Raw genomic sequence first — 14,495 nt, 5'->3', positions numbered from 1 at the left:
GGCTTTAACAACAGGGTCTGTTCTCACGGAGCCGCCAGCCGGAAATCCGAGATCGAGGAGCCAGCAGGCAGCTTGTCTGAGGCCTCGAGAGGGCTGGCCAGCTCTCGTCCAGCTCCAGGGAGACAGGGCACAGGGCAGGGGAGGAGCCCGCTTACGTCACTGTCTTTGTGACCCCCGTTCACAAACCCCGGGGTCCCCTGGCCCTTGGCTAACGGACGCCGTGCTCCCCAAGTGGCTCGAGTCGGCGAGTCCTTCGCGCTCTCACCGACCACACGTTTGCAGCGAGTGAGCGACTGCATTCTTATGAGGCCCCCGCCCCTCAAGCGTCTTTGTCATCTGCACCCACTGAGGTCCGCGCCTTGTGCTGTGAAGGTCCCTGGGTTCGACAGACATACAGCATCCCACCTCCACAGCCGTGCAGACCGGCTCCCCTGCCCCGGGGTCCTCTCTGCTCGCTTCCTTTCCGTTCTGAACAGCATCACCACCCGGACAGACCATGGTTTGTCTGTCTATCCGTCACCTGAGGCAGGGTTGCATGAAGTCTGGCAGCTCAGAATAAAGCTGACCTAAGCCCCCGGGTGTGGGTTTTGTGCAGCCATGAGTTTTCGGCGCATCCTGGTGAATACGTAGGCTGTGGGTCGTGTGGTGAGTTTCGTGTTGGAAGAAGCGGCTTTGAAGTGGCCTCAGGGTCCTGCACCCCCAGCTCACTCACCCTGACAGGCTCCTGTGACGACATCCAGCGGAGAGGACGTCAGGAAACTGGGCTCCCGAGGAAAGGCAGGCCCGGCAGGAGGAAGCCAGGCGGGCACAGAGACTGTGTCCCCGCCCCGCTGTCCGGGGGACGGTGGACACGTCCCCCGCGGATCCTGACCCGTGGCTGAGGCCCTACCTGCTTCCCGGGCTCCTGGGTGTTGAAGAGTTAAGCCGAGCACGAGCTCTGGCTCGGCACCCGCTGTTTCCTGCAGAGATTTTGCTAATGCGCCTAAGAGCAGGTGCACGCTGACTGACAGGTCCGTGTCCCACTTCCCGGCCTCCGGGCAGGCCTGCAGCCGGCCGGCCTGCTGATGCACCTCAGCCAGGAAGGCAAGCAGCCCGAGGTCGCGGCCAGCATGGCCCCCAGCGGCCCCTGAGTCCAGGAGCCGGGTGCCTCCAGGTGCCGGCAGCCCAGAGTCGCTGCTGCAAGGCTGCTTAGATGGCGCCCTGGAGCCGGCAGCGGTCAGAGCATGGCGGAGAGCGGGGAGCCCCCGCACACACTGGCCAAGGTCTGCTCAGGCCAGCAACCCCCTTCCTGAAGCCAACTCGCGCCCACCCCCACCGTGCGGAGGGTCACACCACTGCCAGGCTCTTTCCAACACCCATTGGCTCCCGGTGCCAAGTGCAAGCCCACGAGGCCTGTGAGTCCTCGTCCCACACACGCGTCAGGAAAGGCGTCAGGAAACACCCCACCTGCCTGCTGCAGTAGAGAGAGCGGCTGAAAACGCACTCGGAGTAGAGTCGCTACAGCTTTTTTGTTAGGAAGGGAAAAAAGCCCCAGGTTTACTTGAAAAGGTGAAAACCGCTCCTTTACTTTTGGGTCTGGTAACTGCTGGCCTGGTTGGACGGGAGAACCCTTGTCTCCAAGAGGCCCCAGGGATGCGACTGCACCCGGAACTGGCCCCGACTGAGCTGACCAACTGCTGATGACGAGGATCGGGGTCCCCACCACGCAAGTGACGTTCCAGGGGGATCTTCCGTTCACAGCAGAGGCTTCAGACACAGGAGCGGCGGAACAGTACAGAGCCCGTGGCCTCCACGCACACCCCGCCCCGCGTCTCTCCCCCGACGTGTGATCTCAGGCGAACCCAGACACCCGCGTTTGTCTAAATGCAAGCACGGGACAGCCAGCAGCTCTGGCTGCAACGTGGCTCACAGCTCTGCATTCAGACGCCAACTCTGACTTGAAGCCCGCGGGTTGTTGGCGCTGGGTCGGCTGGGTGTCCGGCTGCTCCCCTGGCCTGCGGGTCCTCCTGGGGACTTCTCTTCTCCACAGAGTCTCCGTGGGTCACAAGCAGCCCCCCGCGGCCTGCAGCATGCCCCTCTCGCACCCCAGGGCCCCATCCCGCTGCTCCTCGAGGCTGTGCTGGGTTTCGGGCCCTCAGGCCCCAGGGCAGCCCCCTCTGGTCTTGCTTCACCACGAGGGTCCTGCTTCCCCATGAGCCCCTCCGCCCCAGCTCCCGCCCACTGACCTGTCAGAGCTCGTAAGCCAGCGCCCGGCACTGCGCCCCTAGCCTGCAGGCGACCCCCCAAAGGCCCAGGCGAGCCCGGCCCTGCCCACACCAGCCCGGGGCTGCCCTCGGTTCAGAGCTGCACGCGCTCAGGATGCCCAGTGGACCCCGCCTGCCCGACACCTCCATCTGCGGACAGAGGGCCTGGCCACCCTCCATGTGGGCTGCAGGGCCCCGCTGTCCCGTCAGCCATGCCCCACGGTTCCTGCTGGGCCCGCAACACGAGTGCCAGTGAGTGCCCGTGACCGACCACGCATACGTGTGGGCGGCCCCCCCTACGCGTGGCTCACGCAGCTGGTGGCAAGTCAGGGCTCACCCGTGTCTGCGCCACACGAGACAGGAGAGGCGGCCCCGTCCGCTGACCTCAGATGCGAGTCCTGGAGACCCAGTGCCCCCGCCCGCCTCCCGGCCACAGAGGCAGGTAAGCCAGGTCTCCTGGGCCTGCTGGCTGCACCCCCTTCCCCTTAACCGCCCAACTCTCCAGGGGTCCCGACTGCCTTCCTGTTTCCAACCTCAGAAAACAAAAAAGGTCCCAGCTGCAGGGGGACAGTCAAGAGAGGGGGCGAAAGTCACGACAGAGATTTCAGCCACCGGGAGGCACGGTGTTTCCTACAGGGCACAAAGCTACCTGGCAGGCCTGCTTATTTAAGAAGAGAAGGAACGTGAATGATGAGAGATGCGTGGGTCAGCCAGGCCTTGCTCCCTGAAGGAGCAGAAGTCATGCAGAGACATCACACGGGTTGTTGGCCCTTCGAGGTGTGGAGAAGAGGAATACTGCACCTCAAATCCATTTCACGGGCTACTTAATTTCATAAGCAAACAATTGCATTTCAGAGTTGCAGGTGGTGCTGACGAAATGAATGAATGCTACCTCCCAGAGCGTGACTGAAGACGTCGCCAGGCTGAATGTCCAGATCAGATTTCAAAGCAGGCAAAACAGGACCACGAACAGAGACCACAGGGAGACACACGCAGTCACAACTGCCGCCGAAACCTGCAGTTTATATGCTAGTTTTTCAAGGCAAAACCACAGCTTCTAATATTTTTGGCATGAAAATAGCGTTTTAAAATAAACACTGCAAAACCAAACCGGATGGTCACCTTTCAGAATACATAATTAGGAAAATACATAAAGACTGAAAGTCCTGCTGTGCGATTTCATATATTTCAGGCAAATCTTACTCAGTCAAGTGGTCTCTATGCACATGGAGAGAGAACAAGAGAATGAACAGCAGAGACCCCGAGTCCACGCCGACTCGGGTCAGACAGAGACCCCAGGGAGGCAGCGGGGCCCGAGGGGCGGGAGCTGATGTGAGAGCACAGCCTGTGGGGCCTGCAGGTGGAGGTGTAAGGAGGAGCGGAGGGGGCTCCGGGCGCCCCCGGTGTCGCCAGGTAAGGGGGGCACCCAGAGCCAGGGGTGCCCAAGGGCCCTGAGGGGCTGGCGCAGCTGCAGGGCGGCTGCAGGGCGAGGGGAGTGGGCTCTGCAGCCCCTCTGGACGCGGCTCCTATGAGAATGAAGACCCGGGGGCAAGGGGAAGACAGGAGTGCGGGAGCCACGAGGGAGCGGGTACAGGGCCAGGGGGCTCGGGTGGGCTCAGGAGGGACACGCTTGGAAAGTCAGTACAATTAAAAACTGGCTTCTGGAAACAAAATCCACAAAATCGATCTGTGAGCTGATCCAATGAAGAAAAAGAGAAAGTACAAATACTCAAAATAAGAAATGAGAGGGGAAAAATGTCTTGGAATAGACGAGTTTAAAAATCGTCTTACAAGCAATTACTTTGTATAATTATGTGATTCAGTTTGAAAACCTGGTAAAGTGGAGCCCTGGGCTCTAAACCCAGACGGCTTCCCGAGAGCTCACCAGAGCCAGCCTCAGCCTCACTGCCAGGAAGGCAAATGGGCAAGCGTGAGGACTGACGTCTCACCCACAGGCCTGGGCCCAGCCGGCCCGCATGTGCAGGCGGCCCTGGGGCCCCGGGGAGCTGCCGCCTAGACCTGGGACGCTGGTCCCCCATCCGGATCCCAAGGAGGCAGCTGGCCCTACCTGCAGGCGGGGGTGGCCCCTCCGGCGGGTCTGGAACAAGCCTGATGACGTCAGGGACGTCCACCCGAGGGTCGCTGTCCTCCTCTTCGGCCTCGTGGGACCCTCGCGAGGAAGAATCATCGTCGCTTCCGGTTTTCTGGCAAAGGATGAGCCTCCAACAGTCGAACATGAGTCTGCAGAGTGAAAAACAGACCTTAGAAGGAAGACCAGGCCACGCTGCGAAGACATCAGCCGTGCTTCCTCCAACAAAGCCCAATCTCCAGGCACAGCTTTTGGCAGTGTTTATTCTGAAATGGATGTGGGATATTTAAAATTCATTCTTCTCCAGATAATTTCTACCGTGTCCATGTTCAGGTAAACAAGTGGTCTCCTTTTATAACACTGGAATGGAAAAAGCATTGCACAAACAGTAATATTATTTACTTCTGCTGCATACGAGAAGTAAAAACCTAGATTTTCCCTTGACATTTGGGCTCTTGTTTCAAGGACAAAAATGCCCCTGGTTCTCCTGGTTTCAATGTCACAGTAAAATTCACTGAACTGGCAAACCTTCAAAACCAATGCCACCTGGGCCGGAAACATCTCCAATCCCCAGGTAAAGCACGCTGTCCAAGGGCCAGGACAAACACTCATGTCATCCCTCCAGTGGGAGTCTGGCAAAGAAACTCGAATCAAGTCTTTGGGAGGCAACCTTGGATTTAAAGAGACAGCGAGTGACTGCATCTCGACAGAAGCCACGTGACGTCGTCTGCCTGAGATGCTCGCCCTGGGAGGTAATCTCCCACAGCCCCCTCGCCGGTCTTTGGGCATATTTATGGTTCATTATGGCTTCCCAGGTGGCGCTGGTGGTGAAGAGCTCACCGGCCAGTACAGGAGATGTAAGAGACGCGGGTTCGATCCCTGGGTCAGGAAGATCCCCCGGAGGAGGGCACAGCAGCCCACTCCACTGTTCTTTTTTTTTTTAAATCATTGGTTTCAAGTTTATCCTGTGAATAGACACCAAGGATTCCATAATCATGAAAACTTGAGCACACGACTGATCAAAGAAAAGTTAACACATCTAGACAATAAATATACTTACAAACAATGTATATTTACGTATCCCACCAGGCTTCTCTGTCCGTGGGATTTCCCAGGCAAGAATACTGGAGCGGATTGCCATTCCCTTCTCCCACTCCAGTGTTCTTGCCTGGAGAATCCCATGGACAGAGGAGTCTGGTGGGCTACAGGCCACCGGGTTGCAAAGAGTCGGACACGACTGAAGTGACCTGGCGTGCACACACGCCCATCATTTCCCCTGTTGGCTTATGTCTGGCTGGGCCCCTTCCATAAATTCTGCTTGTGGCCCCATGGCAGCAGCTTAACCTGCTTGGTCGTCGGTGGTGCTCACACCCACCACGCTGTCCAGAGCATCAGGGAGGGAGGCGGGGCTGTCCGGCTGGATGCCGGGGACCGGTGACCCTCAGGGAGGTCCGGTCTCCACCTCCTCCCCACGCCTGTCCCTCCCTGCCCCTCAGGCCCAGTCTGTGGGACACCAGGGCCTTTCCCCTGGGAGTCGCCTGCTCTGTGTTCCGTCGCCAGCCCTAAGCTCTGAGTGAGAAAGGGACCAGTGAGGAGGAGGACGGCGTGGAGACGTTCGGCGCTGGTGGGCTACGCTCTTCAGCGTCCCCACCTGTATCTTCCTATTTGACTTGTTCCGATTTCTGTGGTTGCTCAGCTTGGTAATTTGAATACAGTTCTTCGCTTTTGCAACAGATTAGACTGAACGCTCCCAGCAGTGACCTATACCCACTGAGCACACGTTGACATGTTGCCCACTGGGGCACAAGCTCTGCAGATGAACCCTGGGCTGCTCCTGGGTCACCTCCGTGGAGCTGCGAAGGGACTGGTCCTCTGGGCTCCACAGGGATGCTGGGCAGTTCTGGGGGAAGTGTCCAGTTTCCTGGGGATGGCGGCGCTGCCTGATGCTGGACGAGGTGCTTCGGGAGCAGCCTCTGGTCGAGGTCCGGCTCGAGGTTTCCAAGAGTTCCTTGGTAATGGCCACAGGGTGTCCGGGAGACCGTTGCAGGCTTGAAGTCCTGAACGTTTTACTAGGGGAGGCCCAGAGGGAAAGGACATGGTCATCCCTGAGGGGAAGGTACTGCGGACCAGCTCCACCAGCACAGACTCCAAGGGAGGCTGGGCAGTCTGACCGGCCACCCCATGCTGACCACACAGCGTGCCTTCTCTGGGAGCGGGCTGGGCCGCCACCCGCCTTCTCCAGGGAGGAGTGGACCAAGCATCTCTTGAGCGGCTCCAGACTCAGCCCTGGGCCCTCGGGCAAGTCCAGGTTGCGGCTGGCGCTCAGCCAGCATCTCCCACCTGTCAGGGAAGAGCGTCACCCCGGCTCTCCTGGGCTCAGGCGAGGGTGAAATGAGTGGACCTGAGAACAAGAGGCTGAGCTGAGTGTGGAGCAGAATGCTATCTTCTGGTCACTGTTCCTCTCACACTTCTAGCTTCTCCCGGAGCCTCTTAGCACCAGATCAACTAAGCGGATGGCCAGGTGCCACCAACAGAGCAGTTTATTCCGTTCGCACAAACGCTCCAGTAACCTCTCTCTCAACTTCAGGCTTTACGCCATTTTACAAAAGGTATGTGAGCTCCTAACAGCAGGAAGCTCTTCTGTCCAAGTGACCTTCATTCCACTTCCAATCACCAAGATGCTGCTTCCCAGGTAAATCTCCCGTTTTCACAGCTGAGCCCCAAACGCAGAAAGAGCCTGAATGGTGATCCGGACACCGATTACAGCCACAACCTGAGGTCAGGAGACTCCCAGCAGTGGCAGGGCTGGGAGGGAAGAGGCTCCAATTCGGGAGAAGGACGGGTTTCAGGCTGCGTCTGGGGCAGAGGTGTCCTCAGAGCGCTGAGCTCTGCAAACAGGTGGCCCCTGCGCCCTCCTCCTGATTCGCGGATCTCCTGGAGAGAAAGGCGCCCCAGAACTGGGGTCAGTCACAAGAAGAGTGGTGCCCAGGCTTCTGGCGTGGAAGGCCCGCCACTCTCGCCAGCCTTCTCCCGGATCGCTGCCAGGGGGAGCTGTCACAGGTGGGGGTCCGAGGTCACAGAGGCCTGATCACAGCTGCGTCCAGGTCCTGGCCAGATGGTGAGCCTGGGACCTGGGGGGTGCGCCCCGCCCCGAGGGACGCAAGTGCTGAAACACAGCCAAGCCCCTCTTCCTGCCCTTCTGGACTGACTCACCCGGAGCGTGTGCCCTCCCGGCCGCCCACCTGGCCCACAGGCAGCATCTGTCTGTCCGTTCCAGCCCCCCGCAGTGGGTCCAGGAGCTGGGAGCAGAGCTCAGAACTCAGGTCCCTGAACCCGCTCTGGGCCAGCCACTGGGTCAGATCTGCACTTTAGGAGACCCTCCACCACGAGGTCTCCCTCAGGGCGCCACCCCTCACCTACCTGTCCAGGGGGGTCCCGGGTCCCCTGGGAGGGACGCACACACTCGAGCGCCAGCACTCCAAGACACACGTCTATTTTTGTGGCCTGGCCCCTCCCAGTGGTCACACATCCTGGGGCCTCCCACGGCCGCCCCGACACATCCTGCCCAGCCTCAGGGTCACCTTAACCCCTTCCCTGTCCAGGGCTGGCTGGAGGTCCCTTAGGGGCAGGGTGGGAAGCTTCCAGTAAAGTTAAGAGGCTGCACCTGCTCCAGAAAAGTCTCCTTCCGGCCAGCTGGAGCGGGCTCCTGTTTAAGTGTCCAGCGCTGCAGAGAACGGAAGGTGGTTTTTAAAAACTAGCAGGAACACCGTTTAGCGTTTAAAGAGCAAAGGGCCTTATTTTTAAACCGCTGAGTCTTACTTTTCCGCTGCCAGTTTGAAAAGCAAAACAGCCAGACAGGGGCCGGGAAGTCCAGATTCAGCCAGCCGCCCTCAGCGGCCCCACCTGGCCAGGCACCTGCTGGGAGTCAGGACTCCTGGATGAGGTCCTGGGAGGGGCCGGGCAGTGACAACTGTCCGCGGGAGGACCCCGTCCCGACAGTGGGGGGCGTCCCGCACGTGGAGCCCGCGCTCCGGCTCGGGCGGCGGCGCCTGGACACCGCGCAGCGCCCCGGCTCCACCCCGGCCGGTCCCGGGGCTCCCTGGGGTCGCACGCGGCCAGGACGCGATTGGAGCGCGCAGACAGGTCACCGGAGGCGATCGGAGCGCGCGCAGACCGGTCACGGGAGGCGATCGGAGCGCGAAGACCGGTCACTGGCCTCCGGGACGCTGAGTCCGTCGGCCCCTCTCCCCGGCCCTCCCGGCCTCCCCCACCCGCGGCCACCGCCCACGCTTCCCGCCCCCACACACCTGCCGTGGGACGTCCTCCCGGCCTGGTCTTCCGCCCGCAGGTGCGCGGCCGCCCCTCCTCCCCGGCCTGGGGGAGGGGAGGGGAGGAGGGGGAGGGCTAGCGGGGCGGCGGCGAGGACGGTGGGGGAGGGGACCGCGCGGAGGGAGAGGGAGGAGCGCGAGGGGAGGACGGCTGAGGGTCTGCGCGGCGGGAGGGGGCGGGGAGGCGCCCGACCCCGCCCCCAGCGTGTCCCCCCATCACCGTCAACCCCTCCGCCTGCACGGAGCAGGCGGTCTGCTGTCTGGGTTCGGGGTGTGCAGGCCCCAGGGCAGGGCCGTGCAGCTGCGGGGGGGCCCCCTTTTTTGCAAGAAAAGGGAAGGGGCCGGCCTTTTCCCTTGTGGGTCCCCCTTGTTCAGGGAAACTCAAATTCCCCAGTAGAACTCGGAAAGTTGAGGCGCACAGGCTGAAACGTCCCCAGTGTTGCTCTAGGTGTGAACTTTATTTTAGCTGGCGCTTCCAAACGTCTGCATTCTGTGGGCCATACCGGGAAATCAGAGTAAGACCAGCACAGAGTTCCGTCGGGAGGGCAATAGGCACAAACCCCAAGGCTCCAGGGAGCCCCACCCCAGGAGCCTCCTACCCGCCCTGGGGGTGCGGCTCCGCTTGGAGGGGAGGGCGCGCCGACCTCTGCAGGACTTTCCTCCTCCAAGTGCGGTCCCCACCACACGGCATCGCCTGGCAGTCAGCCCCCGCTTAGCCAGCGCCCTGGAGCCCAGGCGGGGCAGCCAGGCCCCGGGTGGTGGGCATGGCTGAGCCAGGGCTGCCAAGTGGACAGGACCCCGCACACGCTCGGAGGCAGGGCTGCCTCGAGGAGGAGGCTGGCCCGAATGGACAGCAAAGCGAAGGCAGGACCTTCCTCAGCTGGACGGTTTCCTTCCCAGATTGAGCGGGGATGGGAAGGCCCCAGGAACCTGGCAGAGTCAGGGCAGAGGCGGGGGCCTCTCCTCTAAGGGCCAGTTGGATGTGCGGGCGTGGGGGCCTGACCCGCTTGGTGGGGCCGGACCCGTTTCGCATGACCTCAGGGACCCGGGGTCCTGGGGTGCTCTCCAGGGCCTGTGCTGAGTGTCATTGGAGCTCTGAGAGCCAGAGGGAGGCACCCGGCCAACCTGCCTGGAGGACAGGCAGCGCTCAGTGACCCCACGACCCCGGTTGGTTCTGCAGGCCGCCACTGCCCCCAGGCGGGCTTCCCGTGGAGGGTCCCAAGCCCCACCTCGGCCACAGGCACCAGGACTGGGAGCCTCTCCCACCACGGGGAGGCCTCCGGCCTTGAGACGTGGTCACTGGCCCAGGAGATCGAGGAGGACAAATGCCCAAGACGCCTGTGCACTCAGAGACGGTTAGTGCCGATTCAAGTCTCCCGACTCCAAGGCGAATCCCAGAACAAAAGCCCGGGCACCCTGCTGGTCAGGGGCCCTGAGGGCCGGGCCAGGCCTTTGTGCAGCTCCCAGAGGCTCGGGGAATTACCATCACAATCAGGGCTCTGGGAGGAGCCAAGGGGAAAGGGACCTTCTGCTCTGGCTGGGGTCAGCCCCTCCCTTGGGCGTGGGCCTGGCGGCCTGGAGACCCCTCGGGCCTGGGCCTGGGCCCGGGAGTGTCCTGGGGCTGCGTCTCTGCCTGGTCACCGCGCCCTTGGCCCTTCAGGGAATCGGGGACTTTGCCGTTTGAGGTTAATTCCTCTGTGGAAAGCCTCTCGCTCCCACAAAGAAGTCTGTGTTACAGGAAGTATTCCCAAGTGGCTCAATGGGTGAAGAATCCACCCGCAAGGCAGGAGACGTGGGTTCGGTCCCTGGGTCAGGAAGATCAGCCCCCCACCCACCGCATTCTTGCCTGGAGAATCCCGTGCACAGAGGAGCCTGGTGGGCTACAGTCCACGGGGTCACAGAGGGTCGGATGGACGGAAGCGACGGAACACTCACGTAAGTGACAGCGAGTGGGGAGGGCCGCCCCGCTCCCCATAGCCTGGGGTCCCCTGAGCCTCTCAGCGTCTGCCCCTGCCCTCTGGGTCCAGGTCAGGAAGTGGCAACTGGGACACGCAGGAGGCTGGGTCGGGGGCCTGGTCCTCTGGAGTTCTGAGGTGACCCTGGGGCATGAAAAGGGGGTTCCTCCCGCGTACCTGGGACCTCAGAGAACCAACCTGCTGGGGGAGACATGGGCGCCCCAGCCGCCAGCAGCCACAACCTCGTCGCCCACCCCGCCTGAGCTGCGGCTCCTTGGGGCTTGTTTCTTGGCAGCTGGCCGACCCTGCCCCACGGCTTTCCTCTGGGAAGCCAAAGGCAGGGCTCCCAGGTGACCCTCCAGTCTCCAAGGAATGCTGCTGGGTGGGCGGGCGGGGCCCTGAGCCTCCAGCCTGGGGTTTATTCAGGCAGCAACGTGGCCCCAGGCCCGCGCTGGCTGCTGGGCAGTTCACCTTGCCCAGGCGGGGTCTCGGGGCCCCCGGAGCTCACCCCCAGTGTGGAGTCAGGCTGTGAACACTGATGAGACGGGGGAAGGAGGTGCTTAGCACACAGACCAGTGTGGGCAGGACCCCCGGACCTGCTGGGCCACCGTGGGCCATGGTGAGTTAGCGCCGTGCAGCCCCGGGTGGGGATGTGGGGAGGGGCGGCTGAGCTCCGTCCCCAACCCCCCTCCCACTGCTCCCCCTCACACGCAGCACGACGGTGTCTGCCCTGCAGCAAGGCCCCAGAGCAGAGCATCGGTTGAATTGTGTCTCCCCAAAAAGATACGTTGAGGTCCTGACCCCTGTACTCTAGAATGTGACCTTTACAGACACAATGTATCTAAAATAAGGTCATCAGGGCAGGGCCCTCACCAAAGGTGACTGACAGCCTTGTGGAAAGCAAACGCTGAGACAGGCAGAGTGGGCGCCACCTGAGGATGGAGGCAGAGAGGTGTCTCCAGGAGCCCCGAGGCTGGGAGGCTCGAAGCCCGAGGGAGCCAGGTGGACCTCCGCCTGCGGTGCCCGTTTCTGCGGCCCCTGGACAGAGTGAGCGACGGCAGGGGGTGGTTTTACCTGCAGGCGGGAAGCAGCGCCTGCTCCCTGGCCGTCCTTTCGCTCCGTCCTGTCCATGGGGAGTGACCACCTCTTCCCTGTCCTAAGACAACCTGCAGGGGATGGTCACGGCTCATTTGCAAGTTTTCGCAGGGACAGAATGAAGGGACAAAGTCCGTGATTAAATAGTTAATCTCACTAGGGGATGGTGAGTAGGAAAACATGGGCGATCCCTGTAAGCTGACCACCTCTTGATAAAGCTCCACCGCAAACCCCCAGCAGAAGCATGAGGCCCGAAACAATAAAGCCACGGTGCTTGAGCCCACTCCTGCCCAGCGAGCTCACTAAGTTAATGGTCCCTGGGCCATGCTCTCTGCACTCCTGCAAAACTGATTTGTGGCCCTAGCTTGACCCTGGAGGGACAAGAAAACCCCCTTCCCGGCCTGGAGGAGGAGCTGATGGCAGCTTGACATCTACTCGGGAAAGACAAGGGGCTCCTCCCTCCTCCCCACGCCTCCTCTGATTACAAAACTGTAGCCCACTAAGTGCTCAGAGCCTGGCACTTCTTGCCCGCCCACTTGTAAGCCTCACGAACATCCTGTTCTAGTAAATCACGTGTTGACCACGTGGCCCTCACTGAATTCTCCTTGGCGCTGAGACCTAAAGGACCGTGGTGCCGGAGCTCTCCGCAGCCCCCCTGAAATGGCGCCAGGCTGTTCCAGCTTACCGTGCTCAGTGTCAACGGTCTGCGTTCTAGCCTCTCGTCCCAAGCAAACTGTTTAGGTTCGTGCAAAAGTAATCGCTGTTTCACGTTGTTGACATTTGCTGTTTGATATTGGAATACATTCTTAATAAATGTGACTGTGATACATCATTTTAACATGTATTTCTTGATTTATGTTTTTTGCTATCACCTTATCACTTACTGTTTATTTTATATTTAGACTGTGGAAGTGATGTTGGACAAAAAAGCAAATTCCAGTGATTTTCTTGAGTTCAAAATGGGTCGTAAAGCAGTGGAGACAGCACGCATTCGGCCCAGGAGCTAATGAACGTTCAGTGCGGTGGTGGGTCAAGGAGTTCTGCAAAGGACGTGAGAGCCTTGATGAGGAGGAGTGTAATGGCCATCGGAAGTTGACAGGGACAGCTGAATGAGAGCCATCTTTGAAGCTGATCCTCCTACAACTACATGAGAAGTTGCCCAAACTCAACACCCACCATTCTGCGGCCGTTCGGCCTCTGAAGCAGATTGGAAAGGTGAAAAAGCTCAAAGAGGGGGTGCCTCACGAGCTAACTGCAACTCAAAAAGAATCACTGTTAAAGCGTCGTCTTCTCTTAGTCTACATAACAACAACCAACTAGTTATTTCTCAATCGTATCGTGACGTGCAAAGAAGAGTGGATTTTATACAACACCCGGGACAACCAGCTCAGTGGGTGGACTTAGAAGAAGCTCCAAAGCACTTTCCATAGCCAAACTTGCGCCGGAAGAAGTCATGGTCACTGCTTGGTGGGCAGCTGCTGGGCTGACCCAGTACAGCTTTCTGAATGCCGGCTGCACCATGACCTCTGAAAAGCAAGCTCAGCGAATCGAGAGGATGCACCGAAAACCGTGTCTGCGGCCGCACTGGTCAGCAGACAGGGTCAGCAGAGGCCACAGATGTGAGGAAGGGACGGGGGCCTTGCAGGGCAAGCTGTGGGCCTCAAGGGCGTCAGCTTCCAAGATCGGCTTAGGCCTGACACTGCCCACTAACTGTGAGGCTTGGTCTTCGTATCTGATTAAAGACGGGTTTCACTGGGCCCCTGTCAGGCTTGATTAGGGCTCATACCTGTGTCTGGATGATGAGTTAGACATTTGCCGTCTGACTAAATGCTCCTGAATTATCCTGACTGCATGCGATGAACTTAGCAATAGCAATAGCAATGCGATGAACATGTACTAAGGTCAGAGTCTTCCCTGGCAGGTTAATATGATGACTCGATTTAGGGGTGTCCTCTTAGTGTGAGAAAGGAACTGATAAATTGTGTGTTATTTCTAAGATTTTTCCCTGAAAGAGGAAGCTTAATAATTGCAGATGTTGATCACACTGAGACACAGCCCGGTGGAATGAAGGACTGTGTTCACACGCACACTGGTAGGAGCTGGCTGTTCACACCCGCACAGCCTCAGGCCAGGGTGCCCTCACTCACTTGAAAGCCAAGCGTGCTTCTCCCGGCTCCCAGGGTCAGTGTGGTCACAGGTCCCTGTCACCCGAGGCAGGTGTGGACGCTGGACCCCAGTGGACAGCAGCCCTGGGACGCGACTCACTTGCGGCATCTGTTTCCTGTAGACTGGCGTGCTGGCCGCTGTGTGGTGACAGCCAAGGCCGCCCACTGGGGGTGAGTTACTTGCCTTTCCTTTGTGGTTTGGGGGCCGGGAAAAAGCCCCCAATTTAGAATTGTGCCCAGTGAAGCCAGAGGCCTTCCGAGGGACCTGTCAGCCTTGAAAGGGCCGCCTTGCCCCGGCCCAGCAAGGCCCTTTCTCAGGGTCCACCATGATCCCCCAACTGAGTCAGAATCCCAGGAATGAGACTTTGTGAGGATCTGTGGAGTGTTTGGGGGTCAGTTTTCAGAGACGGGACGTGCAGGGGTGGCAGTGGCCAGCAGAGGAAGGGGGCAGGGCTGGGGGGGCCTCTTGGGGCCTGCAGGAACCCCATGGGGCAGCACGGGTCCCTCTCTCCTAACTGCCCAGGAGCCCTGGGCGTGGGGGCCAGGGTTTGGACAAGAGGAGGAGTGGAGGAGCCCCTGGGGGACGGGGTCTGGCGGACAGTCGGGGAGCAGCGGGAAGG

At 60.2% G+C, this 14,495-nt stretch overlaps 1 protein-coding gene and 1 long non-coding RNA gene across 7 annotated transcripts in view; one reads left to right on the top strand and one right to left on the bottom strand.

Annotated features, from left to right (window-relative positions):
- MCF2L (MCF.2 cell line derived transforming sequence like) overlaps window positions 1-8,758 on the bottom strand; it is a 90,556-nt gene extending 81,798 nt beyond the window's left edge. For 4 of the 6 annotated variants that reach the window (XM_086330636.1, XM_086330642.1, XM_086330645.1 and 1 more), the window contains exons 1-3: window positions 8,152-8,433; window positions 7,753-8,056; window positions 4,312-4,484 (exon numbers count right to left, since the gene is read on the bottom strand). In XM_086330636.1, coding sequence (XP_086186762.1) covers window positions 4,312-4,480 — 169 coding nt within the window. In that variant the 5' untranslated portion in view covers window positions 4,481-4,484; window positions 7,753-8,056; window positions 8,152-8,433. Of the gene's footprint in view, window positions 1-4,311; window positions 4,485-7,752; window positions 8,057-8,151; window positions 8,611-8,639 lie in introns of those variants that run through there. The other 2 variants (XM_086330619.1, XM_086330632.1) reach the window with 2 other exon arrangements.
- LOC147362101 (uncharacterized) lies at window positions 8,567-12,542 on the top strand. Its single transcript, XR_015138490.1, has 4 exons — window positions 8,567-8,680; window positions 9,841-10,015; window positions 10,399-10,595; window positions 12,276-12,542. It is a non-coding gene; the product is annotated as an uncharacterized LOC147362101 (long non-coding RNA).
- Window positions 12,543-14,495: the final 1,953 nt, after the last annotated feature.

This window comes from Bos grunniens, chromosome 12, assembly GCF_055505025.1.
Source record: "Bos grunniens cultivar Pamir isolate PY7600 chromosome 12, Bosgru_T2T1.0, whole genome shotgun sequence".
In the NCBI taxonomy this organism is placed as follows: domain Eukaryota; kingdom Metazoa; phylum Chordata; class Mammalia; order Artiodactyla; family Bovidae; genus Bos; species Bos grunniens.
Note: the sequence above shows the minus strand (reverse complement) of the source record. Positions and strands in the feature narration are given on the sequence as shown.